The sequence below is a fragment of the Strigops habroptila genome, chromosome 11, assembly GCF_004027225.2.
Source record: "Strigops habroptila isolate Jane chromosome 11, bStrHab1.2.pri, whole genome shotgun sequence".
Classification (NCBI taxonomy): Eukaryota; Metazoa; Chordata; class Aves; order Psittaciformes; family Psittacidae; genus Strigops; species Strigops habroptila.
The window spans coordinates 37729969-37751688 of record NC_046360.1 but is presented as its reverse complement, the minus strand read 5'-3'; the positions used below and the strand labels follow the sequence as shown (position 1 = coordinate 37751688).

Sequence of the window (21720 nt, the reverse complement as noted above, 5' to 3'; positions counted from 1 at the left end):
TCCTTTCCTAACCAACACGAAACCCCCCACAATTTTTGCTATAAATATGAATTAAAGTTGTATGGTTAATTTTCCCCTGGGGAGCCCAGCAGTTCACAGAGTGCTGCCGCAGTGCTCTGCCTGCTTCTCGCTGGATAAGCCTTTCAAATGAACCCCATTTAAAGAGACACTGTCAAGCATCTTTTAAGCCTGCAATGACCTTTGAAAATCCATTTAGGGATTTGACTATCTCCCTGAAACGTGGGATTTGCTTCTCTGTTTAATTGTTTACCATGATGAGGTTTTAAAAATTGATGCCATAAAAATAGGAGCAGGCGCGCTGCTCCTCACGAGTTAATGTGTTTTCCCTTCCTGGCAACGTGGAGTAATGGTATAAGTAGTCTTTATTTTTTAATAAATGTGCAGAATTATCTTCTCTGATTTGAAGCAATTAGACCTCCTGACAGGGGGGTGCAAACATCCGCCTTGGAGTTGTGGTTGGTGGCTAAAGAGGAATGCAAACAATGGAGAAGGTGGGATGTCGAGAGAGAAATCGATCAGCTTTACTGCCAGTGTGCAGCGCGATGGTGAATAGGGAAGACGGGAAAATGGCAGATTACAGAAGTGGTAGGAAACTATTGGCACATCTCTTCCCCTCCTCACTCCCTGCTACTGCGTGATTGTCCATGCAGCTTTTGAAGCCATTGATGGTAAAACATGCCCATGAGCAGTTTCTCATGATACACTCCTGCAACACTTTAAATCCATAGAGTTCATTAAAAACCCCTCCTTTATTAAAGCTCCCGCTCGGTGTTGCGCTCAGATTTGTAAGTGCTATTTGTAGATAATGGGGATTGTTGAGGGGAATTGCAAGCAGTCTAGCAGCTCTCCTCCTAATTATCACAGTTGTCCATATGTTCATACGCAAAGGGAATTTTTGCAATTCCTTGCTCCCATGCTGTGTGCTCCCATTATATTCTTCTCTCTGGATCTGGTTTCGCGAAGCGGAAGCTGCAGGGAAAATCCAATCTGTGTGTGTCTGTCCTTTGTGGCCAGTGGAGTGGGTAGAAGTCAGTGTCCAGGCTGCATTGTCCCCTTCTTGAGGTCTTTTGTTGCGTGTTGTTTCCCTTTTCAGGTCCCTGTCCCTTGCTACAGGGCAACTTTTTAAACAAGGTGATGGATGTTGTAGCGCAGCATCTTCTCAGGGAGCAGGGTGCTTTGCCCACAGTCCTATTCAAACTGCAGAGCTGCATAGAAACTGTCTCCTGGTTCTTTTGTGTACAAGTAGGTAAAAAGGACGGGTTTTCTTTCCTCTCCTGAAACACTAGACAGTTTCTGACCCTTAAACATGAGCGTTTTGGTGGTAATAAAATAGAAGAATGCCTCCAACCGTTTGCGTGGATGGGAGTGGGAGGAGGTGGGGGCTAGCAGGGAGAGGAATGTGCTTGGAACAGTGTAATAAAGCTTAATTGTATTAGTTTTGAAAAAGGGTTTTGATCTTCTCTGTGGATAATTTTATTCCTGTAATGGTTGGGAAGAAGCAAAACAGAGCGCAGAACAATCTTCTTTATTAGCTGTTGCTTTTCTATAATCCTGCCTTTATTTGGTGAATACACGCAGACCTTGACACTTATTTATTTTCCCTTCCACTCTGCTAAAACCTTCCAACTCAGAGAGATTTTTATGTATCTCTGCGTGTGTCTGTATTAGAAGCTGTGGGTCAGGGGCTGCGGTGGGGAGCTCTGGAGCAGGAGTTTACTTTCTCTGCTCTTTTCAGAGGGGACGGTCACTTGGAGCGTGGTCACTGGTAGTTCAGAGGCGTTGGGCTGGGGGTGGATGATTGTGGTGGCTCAGTGTGGGCCTGGAAAGCTGAAATTTCTCTTCCTAAGGATGAGGCTGTCAGGAATTCTCTCCTCCCCTCCCCTGCTGTGTCTATGTGCTCAGGTTGGCTTTGTCCCTACTTCTGCGTGATAACAGAATTCAGCAGCAGGAGACTTAGAGATTTGGGTTTGAACTGTTGATGTTGAGAACTGAGCACTCTCCCAATAGGATGCTGAGAACAGTTGTGTTAGATACTCCTCACAAGACAGTGGCTGCTGCCCTCAGTCCAACACAGAGACTGTTCCTGTTGCTTCTGACAGTGGTCACTGTTCAAAGACTTGGAAGGAAGATGTAGAACAAACCCCTCAGCAAAACAACCCCCCAAAAAACTTTGAGAGAAGAACTTTGAGAAGAGCTTCCTGCGTGTTGTCAGCCGGGGGCTGGGGGCTGACACACGTCCTGCTGCAGGAGGGTTTATTTTCATTCAGTATTTTTATTCGCTGTAATGGAACTTGGATTCCTGCCATCGCTCCTCTCCATGTCTCAGGCATCTTTCCTGAAGCCTTGTTTAGCTCTTCCCTTCCAACATCACGTGGCAGCCTGTGCCACAGGTTAACTTACCCACTCTCTAAATTCTCTGTCACCAGTTTCAAATACTTTTTTTCCTCCCATTTAATATCTTTTATATGAAACAGATAAAGGGAATCCGTTTCATTATTCATTATCTGTAGACTTCTGTCCTCTCTTCTACCTTGCATTAAGCAGAGCAGCCCTTGCCTTTCAGCCTCTGCTTGTGTGAATGAGTTTGTTGCAGGTTTCTCATTCCAGTTGTTTGTCTTCAGGCCCTTTCCCCTCGTGGCTCTGTCTTTGAGATGGATTGGCCAGAATTGAACTCCCTGGAATGCAGCACATTGTGTGAATACATTATCCTTTTATTTTGTAATCTCTGAAAGAGTGCTGTAATCTACTGGACAGAGCATGGAATTGGAAGCAAAAACCTGCTCATTTTCTAATAGCAACTTCTCTTCTGGGAGTTTGAAACAATTGCTTAGTCCATCTATCTCGGCTATTCCATCTATATGATGGAATAGCTTATAATGAGAGGGCAAAGTGTTATGAAACAGTAAAGCTATAAAAATGCTAAAAAGGCTTTGCCTTTAGGTTTGCATGAGATGAACTATGGGGGTACCTTATTTCAAATGGAGCTTGAGAAACTCCGATTCTCTGCTGCCTTATGAAGATTTCCACAGGAAAGGGCAGGAATGAAAAAGAATGTCAGTGTTTCAGCTTGTGGGGTTCACCCTGCATCTCCCTGCTCATGGCAGGGGATTGGAGCTGGATGATCTTTGAGGTCCTTTCCAACCCAAACCAGTCTGTGATCTACCAAAGCATTGAAAGAAACAAGATGGTGATTGTATCAGTGCTTTGTCACTCTGAAGATCCATTTCCTTCAGTGTCCGGGTCCTGACTGTGACCAAAAGTGGGTGTCCGGGGATGAGCACCAGATCAGGGCACGTGTATGGGATAAATTCCTTGTAGAGGATCAGCACACTGGTGATGCCCTTGATCTTCATCACTTTGTTCATTGTAGTTGTGTGTTTCAGTCTCTTGGGTCCCTTCTCTGTTTTTGTTTTCCATCTGTTTTTCCTGTGTAATCAGACAAATTACAGGGAATAGATCCTTTGAACTGACTATTCCTTATATGACTGTGTGTAATGGCAGGATCTTGGAGCTGGTGATACAGAGATTCCATTCCACGCCTGTATTTCCACTGTAACTATCCATGTGTTATCCAATATGTAATCCAGTAGTGAGACCTGGGCAATTTGTTGGAAGTGGTTAAACTTCTAACTCTGACTTGTTGGAGTAATTTTACCTCTCATCCGTGCAAGTTAGGATTGTTCCACAGAAAGTGGGTCTTGACTGTTTTGAGGTGGTTTTGTACCGTAGTGTTTGGGTAGAAAGAATGAGGGGTTGGACCTAGTAACCTTAGAAAAGCTCAATTTGAGCAGCTTGAGTTGATGTTCTTTCATGCATTTAGGTGTTACTGAGAAGCACTGAGGGAAGGAGGGAGGTGGAGGGAGCTTGGTGTAAACAGTTAACATGTGCACTGCTCAGAACTGGGATTTTCACTATGGATTCCTTGAATGCATCGTCCTGCTTTCTCCAAGTGGTAGAAACATCCTGAAAAAGCATGACCAAGAAATGCAGCCTCTCCTGGAACCCTGCAGATGCCAGCAGGTCTCGCTGAGTGCATTAGCTCTATACTTTCTCCCAAGCAAATACTTGTTGCACTCCTTTTGCTTGGCCTCTGCTGGGTTTAACCTGCCCCAGGTTCAGGGCAGTGCCACACTAGAGTAGAACATGGGCAGCCCTTTGGGGTAGTGTAGAGGGGCAGAGGAAGCTGAAGGCGGTCTCGGCGGATGAAGTGAAGCTCTTGCTGTAGGTGATGTCTCTCTTCTTTGTTTGGATTCTTCTAAGCTCCAGCTCCCACATTATCTTGTATGGGGTGGCTGTGGATGGCTCTGAGCAGTGGGTACATTAATATGCACCGTTTCTCTGCTCGTAGTTTCTCAGAGCAGTAAGTAGCACCCGAGGAGTTCATAAGCTGAGAGTATTTATGCAAGTAGGAGAGGAATGCATTCAACACATACCCTTTTTTTTTATTATTAATAAGCCAGACTGCACCTTTTTCTGTGCTGAGCTTCACAAATCTTGTAATTGTGTATGTGGCATTCCTCTTGTTTGGTTTGTTTAAGTTAATCTCCTTTTGCCCTTGCACTTACCGTTTAATTCATGTTTGGAAAGCATTTAGGATGTGTAAAGAATGGGAGGAGAAGTTATTTCTGTTTGTTGTTCTTATTGGCCTTGATCCTTCTTCTTGGAGCAGTCTCCCACTTCTGGTGCGCCAAGGTCACCCCTACATGGGAGCCCACTGTCATCTCTCTGCTTTTTGGCCAGTAAATTCATCTCGATAAAAACCTCCACTGAGAAAGTGGCAAAAGCCTGGAAAAAAAAGTCTTTTAGAATATCTTAACGTTGCGTCTTTGTGATCAATTCAAAGCAGGTTCTGTGGGGCTGGACAAGCTGTTGTCACTGGCAAAGTGGCAGGGAGGTTGAAGGGGACGAGGATCAGTTCCCTTACGTGGGGTCCCAGGCTGTGTGTCTACCCATGAGACCTAAAGGGTATTCGCCTACCTTTGGAAAGCCAGGCCATGGTGAGGTGTTACCTTCAACCGAGCCCTGTGCCCTCTCAGAGGGAGTTAAAGATCCAGTGCCCTTCCCCAAATGAAACGATGGGTCTTGGTAAGTGTCACCATTTTATTTCTCACTAAACTGGCCTGTAACATCCCAGGGCTGCACGTGAGCCATTGCTGTGTGTAAGGGCTGCTCCTTCCACTAGAGCAGGTTGCTCCAAGCCCCTGTGTCCAACCTGGCCTTGAACACTGCCAGGGATGGGACAGCCACAGCTTCTCTGGGCACCCTGTGCCAGCACCTCAGCACCCTCACATCTTCCCCAGAGCTGGATCAGGACTGCAGGGGGGGTCTCCCCAGAGCACAGCAGGGGAGGAGAATCCCCTCCCTCGACCTGCTGCTCACACTGGGGGCGCAGCCCAGCACACGGGGGGTTCTTGGCTCCAAGCACACTGCTGGGTCCATGGGGAGCTTGTTTTGAACCTACAACAGCTCTGATCCTTCCAGGCCAGCGGAACAGCATAATGAAGCACCCACTTCATCGAACTGTTGATTTCATCTTCTGAACACAACAAGAAGAATCCCCACTATAGTTTTCTGAAATAGGCTGATGAGATCCATCCTACTCATCCAGATCACTTCCCAGTCGCTTGGGCTGTGTGGATATTGTCTTCCAGGCAGCAGTGGCTCTGGCAGTCTCTCAGGGCTCAGCCTTTGATATTTAGAGAACTGAAGGTTTTGTCCTGTGAATGGGAACAAAATGAAACCAGAACGAACCTGAAGTTCTCATCTGAACCAGTTCTGATCTCCCATCATCTTCCTCTTTTCAGTTATTCACAGACATTAAATGTCATGCTGGGGGAGGAGGAGGAGTGCGGCATCCGTAATTTCCTCTTTCTGCCGGTATCTGTTAGGGCTGAACATCTAGAGGAGGCTGCTGCCTTCCCAACGCTTCTCCATCCTCCCCCTGCCAGGAGAGGTTGCTGCTGGCTGGACTTCCAGTACCCTGTGCTCATTTCACCCATTCCAGGGCTGTTTTGCTGAAAGCTGGTAAAGTTTAGGAGTTAATATACCTCAGTGCAGCGGGTTTCAGAGATCGGATAAATTGATTGGCGATTTGATGAACTCAAGAAACATCTATAATAGGGTAAATAAACCGCGTTAGATGTCAGCGCTGCCTCCCTGCCCTCTCTGCAGTGTGTGTGCTCAGTCTGTGCTGACTGATGGACAGTACCTTGCATCAAATCACAAGCAGCCTCTATGCAAACAGCAACTAAGTGTTTGCTTCCCTCCGGCGCGGAGGATCAGCGCAGGGATGCGCCCGCAGTCTGTGCTGACGGGTGAGCTGACAGAGCCTCACGGTGGTTCTGTTTCCCTGGCATTCAGAGTACCTTTAGATGGAGAGAAGGATGCTGATGGGCTGCTTCATCTCAGAGAAATCCATCCTCAGGCTCGACTTGTGAAATAAATGTGGCAATGTGTGGTTTGAACTTAGTGTCTTTAACACTGAATTTAGCAGCTGAATTTAGATAACAATCTGGTATCTGGTCTCATCAGTGTATCACTATGAAGACTTGTTAAAGGCAGAACAAAAAGACCTAGAATGTGATCCTCTCTCTTTGTTAGAGCTCAGCACTGGAGTATTTGTCAAGTCCCGTCCAAAAAGAGCAAAACAAAGGGTGCTTTTGTCTTACTTCTGAGAGCCTTCCCCATCATCTCCTATTCTTGCTCCCCTCCCTTGCCATTTTTTATTCAACCCAATTTTCCCTCCATTTCATTCATTTTGTTATTGCCTAATAGCTTAAACTTCATTTTTTCCCTCCTCTTTGTGCTGTTCATCTGCTTGTTTATGAGCAGAATGGTATTTATAAACGTGTGTATGTACACATAGCACTGTTACCAGTAAAACCAGTGCTACTTTTCTAAGGCAAAGAGCTCTCGTGTGCATGTACATACACGCACACCCGTGTGCACACACACAGTCCGTGTCTCACCTATTTCACTGTGCTGTAGTTGTACCTTAGCACCAACTACATGATCCTGCACTAAATACCAGTGCTGTTAGTTCTGTGTGATTCACCAGCCAGTGTACAATTAATTTTTGGCTCTGTTATTGCAGTATTGGCTATTTTATGAAGCTGTAGAGAGTGAGCACAGTGAATTGATTAAATCTGTTCCAGACCTTAGGCTGGAGTCAGTGTGTCTGCTGGGATTTGGATGATTGAAGCTTGTGCTTCTCTTGGGATATTCCCCATTTAGACTTAGTCTTGGAAATCGTTTCAGGTAGACAAAACTTCCCCGTGTGTGTGGAATCCATGTGCATAAGAGCCTGACTTTGGGGAATCTGAGATTTCCATCATGACTTGAGCCCAGGCCTTGGCTTTACTTTTGTTTTGCAAAGGTCCTTAGAATTATGGCTCTGCCCTCACAGAACATGCTGTCATCACATTAATGGAATATACGGCTAATAAGTCCTCTGTCAATTGGGCAGGCTCCACAGAACACCTCAAATTGGTGCTGAATTAAGTAGTCTAGAGATCAGACTTTCAAAGGGGACTGCTCCATATTTACATGGGAAATGCCTTGTGCCCTGTAATCAAAGTACCACATGAAGCTGGTGGTGATCCAGACCTGCTGCGCCACGCTCGGGGCTGTGGCTGGAGCTGGAGTGGGGAAGGCAGCAGCAGTGGGGCTGCCCTGCTCCCTGGGGGTTTGGTTTTCATGGATCATTTACAGCCCAGTGCCCCTCTCCACCTCACCAGCAGCCCGTGGGCCTTCTGGGCTCATCCTTGGGGGCTTCACAAGCTCTTTGCTGCACAGAGCTGTCTCTTTGGTGCCTTGTCCTCTTCAGAGGACAAACGGCTCTGGTAAAAACCTGGGAGAGAGAAGCTCGCTAAAAGCAGGGCAAATGAGACTGTCACATGATGGAAAGGAAATTGCTTACCAATATTTTCTGATTTCTTTCTTATCCCTTTTCCCATCCTTTCTCCTTTGTCCTCTTTGGCTTTTTTTATCTTCGGATAAACACTGTGTTTGTTTTCTGTTTACTGTGTGGAGCATTTCAATCCATTTTGAATAGCAAAATAAATATGAAGAGATACTAGTGTTCTTTTCTCTGGAATAACTGATGCCTTGCAGGGAGTGCTGGAGATTGTGGCAGTGCTATTGTAAAGACAGGCCAAAGGAGTCTCTGTTAATCCATTTTCTTCTTTTTTGTTATCAGTGTTTCATTTTATGTTTTACTTTCCTTTATAAGTAATAGTCAATACTGGGTAGAAATAGCCTAAATCCCTTTTTTTGCCAGCTGTAAAATAAATATACCATTGCTTTATAGTATTTGTCCATGTATTACTAATAAAGGGGAATGACATCAAGTTATCCTTGTAAAACTACTTTTGAGCTGTGGAGCTGGGAACTTTTCCCAGGTATTCATTAACTGGGGTTTCAGCTCTGTGCAAGGTAAGTGAATATTGTCCCCGTTCTAAGTGAGACCCCAATGCTTAAGGTTCACATTTTCTACAATAGCTTTTGTTACTTGCCTTTTGGGTTCCTGGCTATGGTGTGTTTCTTCAGATGTGCTGACTACCCGTAACTGCAGCTTGAAGGTTTGAATAATGAGCTCCTGAGCATCTCCAGAGCTGCGAGCCAGCGGGCACTTCCCAAAGTGTGGATTTGTCCATGTCATTAACGGCATAAGGAGACCGGTGAGGTCCTTGTGGTCTTTTGGGCTCTGATCATTAAACCAGCCTGTCCTATGGTGTAAAATGGGATGAGATGCTGCAAGCGTAGTGAGAGAACCCTGCCTGGAAATACAAATATCTTCAGAAAACGCTCTGGGAGTAAGAATAAAGAGAAAGTATGGTGGCAAAATAAATTGCTGCTGAGCTAATTTTTCTTGCTCTCCCAAGTTTGCCTCTAGGATGGCAGTTTTTCTCCCTTCAATAAATAAATGCAAAGATGAGAATTGCTGCCAAAAACTGTCACATTTCTGGAACTTTCAGCCCCTGATTATTCACATTAAGCCTCCCCCCCCCAGCAGTACAGTATTCTGAATATGTACACCCACCATTCTGTCAGATCTGTGCAGTCTGCGTCTGGTTCATCTTCTGTGTCTTTGATGTGCTCCATAACGTAGGCAAAGAGAGGTCTGATAGTCTCTCTAAAAACCTGACAGTTTGTGTGACAATCTGTCCACGAATCCACAGGCTCCTTGTCAACCAAATGAGCCTTTGAATAGGGGAGGTTTGCAGAACAGTGCTTGCAGCATCGCATATGCACCGAGGGGCGAGTACAGCAGGCTGCCGGGTAACCTGAGCGCTGGCTGCGCTTCCCGTCATCATTCCAGGGACATCTCATCATTGCTTCTTGGCTGGTTCTCAGCCCCGCACATGTCGGGGTTATTTAGCAAAGCTTGATTTGCTGGAAGCTGCACATGGAGAGTGATTTGTAGTTGGGGGTGGAGGAAGAACCCCGGGAGCGGGTGGAACCTGCAGGCTCTGCTAGTCTAATGGGCTGTGCTGGGCTTTTTGTTTCTTATAGTGACTGTTCCTTGCAGGTCCCTTTTCCCACGCAGGTGCATGGATGTGATGCATTTCTCCCTCTCTGCTGCGCTCTGGGGAGACCCCCCCTGCAGTCCTGGTCCAGCTCTGGGGCAACAGCACAAGAGGGACGTGGAGCTGCTGGAGCGAGGCCAGAGGAGGCCACGGAGCTGCTGCGAGGGCTGGAGCAGCTCTGCTCTGGAGCCAGGCTGAGAGAGCTGGGCTGGGGCAGCCTGGAGAAGAGCAGGCTCCTGAAGGGGAGACCTTAGAGCAGCTCCAGTGCCTAAAGGGGCCGACAGACTTTTCATCTACCCATTGAAAGAGGGTAAATTCAGATGAGAGATTAGGAAAAAAATATTCCCTGTGAGGGTGCTGAGGCACTGGCACAGGGTGCCCAGAGAAGCTGTGGCTGCCCCATCCCTGGCAGTGTTCAAGGCCAGGTTGGATACAGGGGCTTGGAGCAACCTGCTCTAGTGGAAGGTGTCCCTGCCCGTGGCAGGGGTTGGAACTGGATGAGCTTTAAGGTCCCTTCAACACAGACCAGTCTGGGATTCTGTGATTTTCTTCAGTGTTCTCTGGTTCTCCTGCACATCCTGATACCTTGGGTCCCTCTGTTCTGGCTTCCTCTGGGAATCCGGTGAATCACATTCCTGAGCTACCTGTTGTGGGAAAGGATGAGGCCATGATTACAATTTAGCTTTTTAAAACTGGGACAGGGTCTGGGCGACTGCTGCAGTTTATAAATGGGCTTTAGGGATATTCTCAGCAGTGAGAGCAGGAGTTTTAGCTGCAGCGTGCCCGGCTGAGGTGGTGGGAGTTTTGTCAAATACCAGCTTTGGCATGATGGCATCAAACCTTAGCTATAATGTTCCTCCCTTCCCAAAATAAGCTCCTGTGATGGGCCTGACAGGGGAATGTACGTAGTGTCTTTTTTAATGTATGACAAGTACCTGCTGACTGCTCGTTTTCTGGTTTGGGGCTTTTTTCCTTCTTTTTCTCTCCCTGTGAAGTGCTGGTCAGCCTCCAAGGGGAGCTTTCAGCTGTGACCCTCAGCACTCTTGCTATTCTGGCAATTCCCTTCTTTCTCTCTTCTCCCCTTCCCTTGGCAGTGATTCTCTGCATGTCCATCACTCCTGGATGATGCCCAGTGGTTAGAGGCAGCATCCCATGATGTAGGAGTCCATCCTGGCTGTGTGATTGACTGGTAGGACCTGGGTATCCTGCAGGACTCCCTGTGCAGCTCCCAGCATGGGCACAGGGGTTCAGCAGGCATGGCCATGCCCTTGATGGCAGGTACCTGTGGGGGTCAGCTGGGTGTAGGACTTCTCCAAAGCAGATGCTGAGGCCCCTTGATGTTTAATCGATGCCTGGGCAGCCCCTTTACCTGCACTTGTCAGCTATAACTGGTTCCAGCCTTTACTGTGGATTCCTTACCAAAGACTTCTTGCTCCTGTATTAAAGTCCCAGGTAGGAGGAGAGCAGAGCGATGCTCTCCCACTGCAGTTCTAGTGTTAATCTGGGCCATCCACATTGCTGTCCTTGTCAGAAAGCCTGGCTCGCCTGCTGGCATTTTATGGCCTTTCTCTTTGAAGGTGCTTTTACAGTCCAGACTTTGTTTCAAGATTTGCTAATGCTTTATTTGCAGTCTTTCACCACGGAGTGCCTTAAAGCAACCTCACATAAACTCAGTGTTTAATTCTGTCTGGGGTTTTTTTTTGCTCCTTTTTCCCCTTTTAATTGCCTGTGCAGTACTGATTTCTTTGTTGCTGGCTGCCTTTCTGACTTGAAGACGACATGAGGCTTTCTGCATGTTTCCAGTGAGGCGCTTGCTGAGAGGTTCCTAATACCATCTTTCTGTGGGGTACCTGCTTTAATTGCAGTCTTCCCAGGGTACTTCCATGGAGACAGCCCGGCTCTGGTGTGCAGCTCAGTTTGGGTCTGTAAGCCCATTTTCACCCATATGGGGTATCTTGGTGTGAGACCTGGTTCTGAGAAGTCCTGGGGAGTGTGGCTTTGCTTCCCTATGTGCTTTAGGGGCTGTAGCTTAACCTCTTTGTGCTTGTTACACAAAGGATAAACCAGTTGTGGTCCTTACCCCAGCTCTGCCTCCCTCCCGTGTTGTGGAGATGGGTATCTGTGGGATTTTATCCTTGAGAAGCTGTCTAGATGTGCTACAGAATTAATATTTTCCTTTCAACTTGGGATAATATTGCAGTCCTGAGAAGCTCTGTTCAAACAGAATACTTCTGCCCATGCCGAGTTTCACTTCCCTCTGTTTTTACTGTGGACATTGCTCTTTTTCTGTCTTCTCTGAGTCTTAATCCAGAATTTATGATCTCACAGCTTATTGCCGAAGGAGAGCATGGAATGACACAAATTCAATGCTCTCATTTCATTACTGGCCTCAGCGGGAGGAGTGGATGAACCCACACATGAACAGCAAACAACAGAGCTGTGTTTAGAAGTTGGCTTTGGCTGATAAAAGAGCTTTTTTTCCATATCAGCAAGCTGTTTGTAGCTGCTTGCATCTTTCTTTGTTACCTTTTGAGGAAAACCCACATATGAATTCACATAAAAGCAGTTCAACCCTTGGCTTCTGTGCTCTCGTGATACGCTTTATATGCATGTTTCTCATCTTTGTTAATTGGCTTCTGCGTGCACTTGTGCTTGATAGGAAGGAGAAAACGTGAATGATCTCTTCTAGCTAAATGCTGGCTGATACCAGCAAACAGGCTGAGCAGGAGCTGGAGAGCTGAAGGGGTTGTTGCTTCAGTGTATCCTGAAATTCCCAAACTCCCTGGTAGGGACCAGAGTTGAGAGCAGTGATTGATTGTGTAGGTTGATTTTAATGCATCATGAGGGTCATCCAGTGAACAGATGGGTTCAGCTCATCTCCCTCTGTTCCTGCAGGAGGGGTGTGGGTACCTGGGGTAGTTTTTTGGATCTCTTAGGAGCTGTTTGCACGAGGTTTGGAGTGATGGGGGTGAACAGCCTGATTTATGGTGCGTGTGAGCCGCTGACCCGGTGAGGTGCCAGGAGCCTGGGTGCTCCGTTGCTCCCCTTGGGCAGTGCTGTGACCGAGGGCAGCTCCTTAAGCACAGGTTGGACACAGGGGCTTGGAGCAACCTGCTCTAGTGGAAGGTGTCCCTGCCCGTGGCAGGGGGTTGGAGCTGGATGAGCTTTAAGGTTCCTTCCAACACAAACCACTCTGTGATCCCATGACTGACGTTTTCCCGTGGCTTCCCTCTGTTCCTCGCGGCAGCAGCTGTGCCCAGGACACGTGTGTTCCCCATTCCTGCAGGCAGGGACAGTCATGCTGTGCTCTCAGGGAGTGTGAGGTCTTACTTCTGCCTTCAGAAGCAGCTGGATGCAGGAATTTGAATGTCTCCCAGTTGACATTTGAGACATGAGATGTAACCTCTGCTTTCCTTCTCCTTTCTCTCCCAAACCTGCGTGTTCTGTGCTCGTAGGGCACACCATCTATCCCCCTGCTCCTTTTGGCTGGACTGGAGGTTTGCTGGGTGCTGGGGAGCATGGATGTCAGGAGCAGGGGTCGCAGCATTGCTCTGTCAGGCAAGAGGCACATCCTACCATCTAATCCTGGCTGCCCCTGGCAGCATTTGTCAGACCCCCCCGGCCTGCTCTGTTCCATGAGCTATCACCAGCATTCATTGCTGCTGGCAGCGTTTCAACAGCTCTTAATCCTCTTTGGATCTTTACACACTCTAGCCGCTGACAAGCTTCTATAGAGGTGTCAGAATATCTCCAGATAGCCACGGTGATGGTGCCGTGTTGTTTTGTGGCGTTTCTAATCCAAACCCCTTCTGATCTCTTGACCCTGCCTGAACCTGATGGGGAAATCTGTGCCCCACTGTCAAGTGTTTGATTCTGCTGCTTGATGTTCACAAAGAATTTGGCCTAAAACCTCATTAATTTCTAGTTCCTCGGGCTGGCGTTGCTGGGTTTTCTGCTTTACGTGTTCCTGCAAGTAGTGTGTGTTGCACTGAGGTTATAAGGAATGTGGTTTAATGGCAGTGTGAGAATGAGCTGGCAGGGATTTCTCTTTATGCCTCAATTACTTTCCCTCCTGAAATAACCCTGAGAACTCCATCTTCTGCTATATTGTCTCCTTACCTTCTATGCTGTATGCGGAAGGGGCCTGTGCAGTGTATACCGAGGTGTAGTAGCGAGTGTTGGAGTTTCTGTGCATGCTTGCAGCCAAGGAGGAATGCTGAATTAAAATGACTCCAAATTTAGCTCCGAGTTTGAAAATGGATTCCCTTTGGAAGTGGAATTTTTAGTGCCAGGGTGTTTTGGGAAGGGTGGGGAGCAAGGGTAGAGCAGCAAAGCTGTTGTGGAAAGGCAGCAGGGTAAAGGAAAGTGGTTCTGTTGGTCTTTAAGCTCTAGTTATGTATTTTTATATCTTCTTGGTGTTGTTATTCTTTGCTACGAAGCATCATTTAATAGCAGGGCAACATCTTTCAAACGAACAGTTCTTTGTTTAGTTTGTTTGTCCTCTCTGGAGAGCTCTCTCCCCATATGACAAAGCTCTGATGTTCTGAAGTTGGCTCCCCTAAGGCTCAGCTTTATTGAGAGAAGTGAAACATTTCAGGTGGTTCATTCATTCTTTCTGTGTCTCTTGTTATTTGAGCCCTTATGGTGTCCTTTGGTCATGTCTTTTAACTCATTTCTGCAACTAAGACTGCCAGGAGCTTTATTTAATAATAGTTGAGGTCTCATGTTCAACTTTTTCTTTGTGAGCTGCCACTTTATCTCGAGCATCAAATATTGTGAGAGTAAATTAAAAGCAGCGTCCATGTCTTGTAATTTTGTGTGGAATGTTCTCTATTCTGCTGCATAACTGAATATCGGTTTATGAAGCTCAAGGACTTCACTGTGACTACGGGAAGCTCAGACTTTGTTTCAAGTGCAAACACCACACCTTGATCCTGCTGAATAGCCCTGGTCTGCGGGCGGCCCTGCTGGAGCCATGGGAAGTGCGGGGCTGGTTCCTGGCTTGGCTCCTCGCTTGCAGCCTTTCCTAGGCCACTGGAACATTATTCCCTGCCATAGCGTGGCAGGTAAAATACTGAGACTGAAGCAGAACTTGCACCCGCAGTCATATAGATGGGGGTAGTTGGAAAACTACTCTCTAAATAGAAGCCTCAAATGACAGACCTGTCGTGACAGTGCCTGTCTGTTGCCCATTTGTTACTCCTTTAGTGTTTAGGACAAAAGTGAATGTGACTTTCCCAAGGTAGGAAAAGGCCTAGAGGCCAAGGAAAACCTGTTCAGCAGGTTGGCTTGTTGAACCGACCTGGGTTTGAATGGTAAAACTCCGTTTTTTTTGACTTGGGGAAGCATTTAAAGATACTGATTCATAGCACTGGAAATTCTGCTTCATTAGATTTTAGAGGGGGGATGATGCAGCAGAAGGGTCTGATCCAAAGGCAGGAGGCCCAGTTGGATCACATGCAAAGATGTTTCCTTTTCATTTTTAACCCGCCACTGCTTTCATTTCAGGTTGAAGGTCTTGTGCACCCCTCCTTGATCTTCACCTCGTGCCATGGGCCTTGTGGTTTCTCTCTCCTTTCCCTCGCTGAGATTCTTGCCTCTCCACTCAGGTCCTCACTTGCCTGCTTTTATCAGCTTTAAGATCCAGAGCTATTTCATACCAGCTCTTTCCCAGCTATTTCTGTCCCTGTTTGTAGTTGATGGTGTTGAAGCTGAGGCTGATGATGGTGCTGGGCAGTTGAACTTCTCTAATAGACTAGGCAAGGTAGTGCCACAACGGCTTTAATCCACACTGCGACCAGCAAATGGACCTGTTGGCTCTTTTTCCTTTCTTGAGGTGGGTTAAATGCCAGCCTCATGCTGGGCCTCACGTACAACGTATTTGTTCCTGTTTGCCTCTGGTGCTGCTGTTTCACTGCAGAGTGCTGTGGGCTAATAGTGTCTGACGGGGCTACTTCCCATTGCCTGAAAGATGCTTGATTTTATGCCTTGCTTTCTCTCTTTCCCACTTTCTCTCATTTTGATCTCTCAAATCCAGTCCCTTGGAGAAATCAGACTGTATGAAATATGAAAATTGCTTGGGTAGTAATTGGAGAAATGGGGAGACTCGTGCAGCCCATGGAGATAACACTTACACCGACTCACATTAGTTAATTTTTAAAGGCAAATTTAATTAATGGAGCACAGGTCTTGTGGTTTCTTGTGTGCATAAGTAACAGCAGGGAGCTGAGAGTCAGGAGGGCTGTTTACAGGACAGGGAAAAAGGCTCCATTAAACGCTGAACTTTTCATTATAGGGAGGGAAAAATGGGTTCAATAGCACAGAAGTTTGTGGCTGTTATTTAACAAGTAAGTAAATGAAAACAGTAATGACAATTTGCTGGTAAAATGCATTTTGAAGTGGTTACTGCTCATGATTTCTCAATGTAAGTCTGTCTCCTAAGTAGAAGTTTGGAACAACAAAGTTTGTTCTGTGATTTTTGGGTATGTGACATAAATTCAGGCACCAGAGATAACACACTTATACAGCACCTTGAAGGCTCTGAAAATGTATAAAACCATCAGCTGAGCTTCACCCAGCTTCAGCGGTGCAGGGGGCTGTTATCCCTCGCTCCCACATGGAAAACGGTGACTGTGCAAGTGGCAGAACTGCCTGTAGTGTTGGAATTGTGCCTGTCCTTTCCTTTTCCCAACCATTGAACAATGTGTGTCATCTCATCATGCGCAGGACCTCGGCTGCATTCATGGGGAAATAGATGAGAACGGCAAGAAGAGCATTCTGTAGAAAAGGACTGAATCTGGGGAGACAAGAGCGGGCAGAACCTAGATGAATAGCTGTCCTCGCTTCCAATACCAGTTTGTCACTCGTTTGATTGATTATTGCCTATTTTCTGCATGTGCCTTTGCAGACGAAGGGCCTCGCAGATGAGCTGTGAGGCAGTTGCAGCACCAAGTCCAGAGGCTTTGCCTGGAGCAGCTTTATCAGCAGCGCAGTTGCTGAGGCCGTTCCCTTCTGTTTTTGCTCGGGAAGCTTGTACATGCAGCCGAGGAGGAATTCCATCTCCATATTCAGCAGCTGAGCAGTTGTGAACTAAAACTTTCTGTGCAAGCTCAGGAGAATTTAATGCAAACCTCTTAAGCCCTGCAGCAAGACACTCAAGCCGCTGTTTGGCAGTGCTGTAGCTGAGACCTGATATGCCTCCCGATGTTGTTAGAAGGGAAACAGGCTGCATAATTTTGTTTTAAAGAATAAGTCATATAAGTAGGAGCACTGAAATGTAAAATGGATTTTCCAGTGCTGGCAGCCGGGTTTGATACTCGCATGTCAGAAACTTCTGGGATCCATCAAAACAATTAATGAGAAAAGAGAACAAAACACAACCAAACTGTAACTCAGTGCTGGAAACACCTTGGTTTTGTGGTTATGTGAATGATCAAAGCTGAGGGCTGGGTTTGGTGACCTTTTCCCCTCTCTTTCCCTTTGCAAAGGTGGAGCAGGAATGGAGGGCATGTGGTCTTGATGCATGAGAAGAAAATCAACTTTCAAGCATTTTTTTTGGTGTTCTTTGAACTGAATATGCTGTTTGTTGTTGGAAATGGTTATTAATTATAGAAGATAACTTTGTGACGGGATGAGATCTGAGCCACCTTTCATTTTCAGAGCTGAGTATTCTCTTCTTTGTTTCAGAACGCAGAGATCTACAAGCTGACGTGTGAGCAGTACAAGGAGGCAGCCAGCAAGGCGGAGGAGTGGATCAAGTGAGGAGCCTTTTCGTTCTTTTCAGCAGTTCCAGTCACATTCCATAACCCTCTGTGTGTAGCCTCTGCATATTCCTGTAAATGGAGTGTGGGGTTACCTCCTGTCAGGTATTCAGGGGGCTGAGGAGCTGCAAGACTTATAAGGCAGCACCCTCTTGTTCGGTGCCAAGCTTGACAGGATTTACTATTAGGTTGTTAGATCTTCCAAGGAAGAATGAGGGAGAAGACACAGACTTAGTAACTGTTCCTGTTTAATGTGACTTTTCCAGGGGTTTCAAGAAGGCAATGGAATGTGTTTCATCTGTTCAAACTTTGGCCCAATGTGTTGAACCTACACGTTGCAGGATGGGGCTAGTGCATGGGAGGAGGAAGAGTAGCACCACTTCTAAGGTTTGCATTGTCCAGGGAAGAAAAAGGTGGCCAGTGCCAATCTTAGCCCTGTAAATTCCAATCAAAAGAGAGTTATAATTATCTTGAATGTTTTCTTGAATGGGTGTGATGATTTTTCTGGCCTTTGTTATTGGCCTTGATACAATTAGCAGACCTTTAATCTTGCCTTTTTACCAGGAGCATATGAAGTGTCTAAACTCCTTTTGTGTTTGCCAGTACTATTAGATAGCTTATTGTTCCACATGCACTAACAGCTGCCCAAGAAGAAATATTTTCTCTAATTCTTTAATATTAATGAGTCTAAAGCAATTACACTGTCAAGAGCAGCACTCGGTTCTCAGTTGGGTAAACAGTTGGCCAACATGCAGTAAACTGGAGTAGCAACATATGTAGTCCAGTTGGGTCCAGTCCAGACTGTATGATACTTAATTGCAGAAATAGATAATATAGTAGTGATGAATATGTTAGTAGGGTGGGCAGTATATTGTGCTGTCTTTATTTAAAATCATATTTGGCTGCCAAAGCGTCACATAACCTGTTGTAATTTCACATTTTTGTTTGGACAGTCAAGCAATAAGTTGCTAAAGAAGCCAAAACAAGGCAGCTAACACATTGTGAGCTTTTTCATGCCATTTTCTATGGTAGAAATCTAAATTCTAGTTTTAAATAAAATTTAAGAAATTCATAGGACATAAAGTTCTGACAGTCTTTTATCAGCTCTTCCTTGGATTTGCTTCTGCAGATGTGTGATGAGTTGCTGGGAACACGCGTAGCAGTGATTTATCCTCGTGGCTTTGTAAAGGAAGAGATTGGGACCTTGGGTTATGTTCTTTACTTGCTTTTACAGACTATAACTAACCTATTTTTTATCGTAGTCTTAAGTTTTGGTTCCTGAGGTTTCAGTTTCATTTGGTCTCTTCTGTTTCTTGTGGAGGTGGGGACTGGTAATGTAGGAAACTCAGGAATGCAACCGTGTCTCATAAAGGTTAGTGGCTGAGACTGATGCAAATGCTAATGACTTCTTTCTATCAAGAGCCAGAAAATGTGTTTATAGTCTCTTAGGATTTCCTTACCCTTTTCTTTGAGCCTTTATCACTTGCCAGTCCCTGGCTTCTGGCCTTATTGTACAGTGTTCTTCTATTTGGCAATATGAACTTGAGCCATCATAAAGGACAGATTCCTTGGGCTGTTTTCCTTGCAGCTGAAAGAGATACCTGTGAATGTGAATGTTGTGTGAAAAGATAACGTGGCTGAGGGCTGTCTTGAGAAGGGACAAGCTGGGTGGCACCAGTGAAGCTGAGGGAGAAGGTGAACATACTTTCTGTTTCTTTACAGTAGAAATTCACGGAATCATAGAATCCCAGACTAGTTTGTGTTGAAGGGAGCTTAAAGCTCATCCAGTTCCAACCCCCTGCCACGGGCAGGGACACCTTCCACTAGAGCAGGTTGCTCCAAGCCCCTGTGTCCAACCTGGCCTTGAACACTGCCAGGGATGGGGCAGCCGCAGCTTCTCTGGGCACCCTGTGCCAGTGCCTCACACAGTGAAGAATTCTTTCCTAAAACTAAACTAATTTGCCAGGATTGCACTGAACTATGGAGTGCATGATTTGGGATTGGTAATGCCCTTGGATAACTGTACATTGAAGAGCCATTGCTTTACCCCATCACTGCAGTGTATCCATCTCTTAAAGCAGCAGCAGTGATCCTTTTCATGATCATTGCCTTGATGTACAACACGTTAAAGAGTGCACATGCCTCACGAGTGTGTCATGATAAGGCTGGGACAGGGTCAGGGAAGCTTCCTTTGTACATTGGTGTTCATGCTTCACTGGCAGGACTGGAAGCCTGCGTGTTGTGAGGTCCTGTGGTTAGGCATTGTACATTCAAGTCTTCCTGCAGCCTGTTATGGTAATAAATTACAAGTTCCTGTGAGTTCAGTGGAAGGAACAGTTTGCTAATCCTGTTTTGTGCTTTCTTAGGAGACACACAAGCACAGCGAGTGCTAAGACGGGTAAGGCTGATTTACACAGATCTAGTAGCTTGGTTGGCAGGAATAAACTGATACTCCAGCAAAATGACATGAACTGGAATAGAGTCAAATTATGAATGAAGCACAGGTCTGCGTGTTTCCAGTGCTGGACTACAACAGCTCCTGCAGCAAAAGGAACCCAGCAATGGCACTTTGTCCATCCACAGAGGAGAGTACATCTCCTTCCCATAGTGTCTCTTCCCTAGCTTATATTATTCCTGTTTCACTGTGAAGTCTCACCTACCCCTGGGCACTTGTGCTTTGTAAGACCAATCTACCCTGAATGTGTTGTCTTCTGCCATGTGTATCAGCACGGCTGGTGGAGGAAGAGGAGAATAGAGCTGGGGCTATTTCCACAGCCTGTTTTTTCCTGGTTTTTGGAGCCCATGTTGAAGCACAGATAAGAAATAACTGAAACAAAAATCCAGTGTTTTCTTGGCATTTATTGACTTGTGCAATTCCGTTATCAACACCTACAGCTCTGCACAAGTGGTCAAGCGTTCCTTGGACTATTTCCTCTCCTTAGCGATTATCAAGGGTTGCAGGATTTAGGAATGTTGTACAAGCTTTCCACCAGTGACCCTTCCCAGTGGGCCAGTAAGGTAGGCATGTGAACCTTCCTGTCTGCCTTTGTCTAGAAACAAGGGTGAGGTATTGAGTGCTGAGCTTCCTATTAAATCACTGACACAGTCATTAGCTCTTGGGCTTTGGTGCCTGCATGGCCTGATTGTGCCGTGGACTTTGTTCCTCGTCTCTTCACCTGAACCCAGCCTGCTCCTGCCTCCTTCTTCTTTGTTCTGGGCTCTGTCCAACCAGTTTCTTCCTCCCAGGAAGAAGATCTTAGCAACAACAAACCACTGAGCACAGCTTTCAGCACCTTCAGCAACTTGCCCTTGTTGCTTACATGCTGTGGTGAATTGGACACTTGCCACGGACATATTGTCTCAGTGATGTTATTATAATTGGTGCATTATGATTTTTCTCCTTTGTTAACCAACAGAATGGAAGTCTGGGGACCTAGAACTTTTCCCCCTTCCTCCCCTGTTTAGCAAACTGTGCACATCAGTAACCACCCACAAAGGAAGCGGCGTGTAAATAAAAAGCCAGTGCTCCCCGCCCTTCGCTTCGTTCCACATCCTTTTCTCAGTGTTCATAAAGCCATGACTCAGACTGGGTTTAGAGAAGACAACTTGCTAATCCCCTCCCTGCTACAGAGAATAAAATGGCATTTCATTCCAAGCTCTATTAATGCGCTCGCTCCGGGGATAAAGCAGCACTCCCAAAAGGCACTGGCCAAACTTTTTTTTCTGTTGCGTTGTCTTTGTCTTCTTTTGAGTGTTACATTTAGATTAGCTTCTGAGGATTAAATGTTATTACAGACCCTGAATCTGTTAAGGGGAAGGAGAAAACCATCAGTGAAGAGGTTATGGCTTAGTGCAGGCACTCCAGACTTATCCTCCAAACGCTGGGTTTGAAGAATTTGATTTATTTCCTTTTGTGAAGGTTGTCTTATCACGGTTCTGGGTTATTTTTGTAGCTGTTAAATTTGGATGCAAGGACTGGCTTGAGCAGGGTGTGCCTCACTCAAAGGGAAACCTGCAGGAGCAGGGTGAGGGGATTAGGGAGCTGTTAAAAGATAAAATTGTTCTGAACCTGAGTTTCCCTCCGAGATCTCCTTATGGTTTGCAGACCTGCTGCTGAAGCTGCTCACCGGTGGCTGTGCTGCTTCGCGTGTTGTGCCGAGAGGATTGTTATCAAGGAGTGCATAAAGAACATCAGTATCTTATCCTGATAGACATCAGCCTTGCATCCAAGGCAGCTTTCCAATGGAGAGCCTGCCAGAGAGATTTATTCCATATGGGACTTAGTATCTAAGAGTTCCATTTAATGGTCCTAAGATCTTTAAACTTAATGGACATGAGTATTTAAGGTGATTACTTTAGAGAAACTGGCACATGGTAAGTGTCCTCCTGGGCTGAATCTAGAGAACCACGCT

The 21720-nt window shown here is 46.1% G+C and overlaps 1 protein-coding gene across 5 annotated transcripts in view; it reads left to right on the top strand.

The window, feature by feature from the left end:
- The window catches only part of CHCHD6 (coiled-coil-helix-coiled-coil-helix domain containing 6), a 119987-nt gene that overhangs the window by 35683 nt on the left and 62584 nt on the right, over positions 1-21720 (top strand). For all 5 annotated transcript variants that reach the window (XM_030502439.1, XM_030502443.1, XM_030502440.1 and 2 more), the window contains one exon: positions 17235-17305. In XM_030502439.1, the coding sequence (XP_030358299.1) occupies positions 17235-17305 (71 nt within the window). The remainder of the gene's footprint in view (positions 1-17234; positions 17306-21720) is intronic.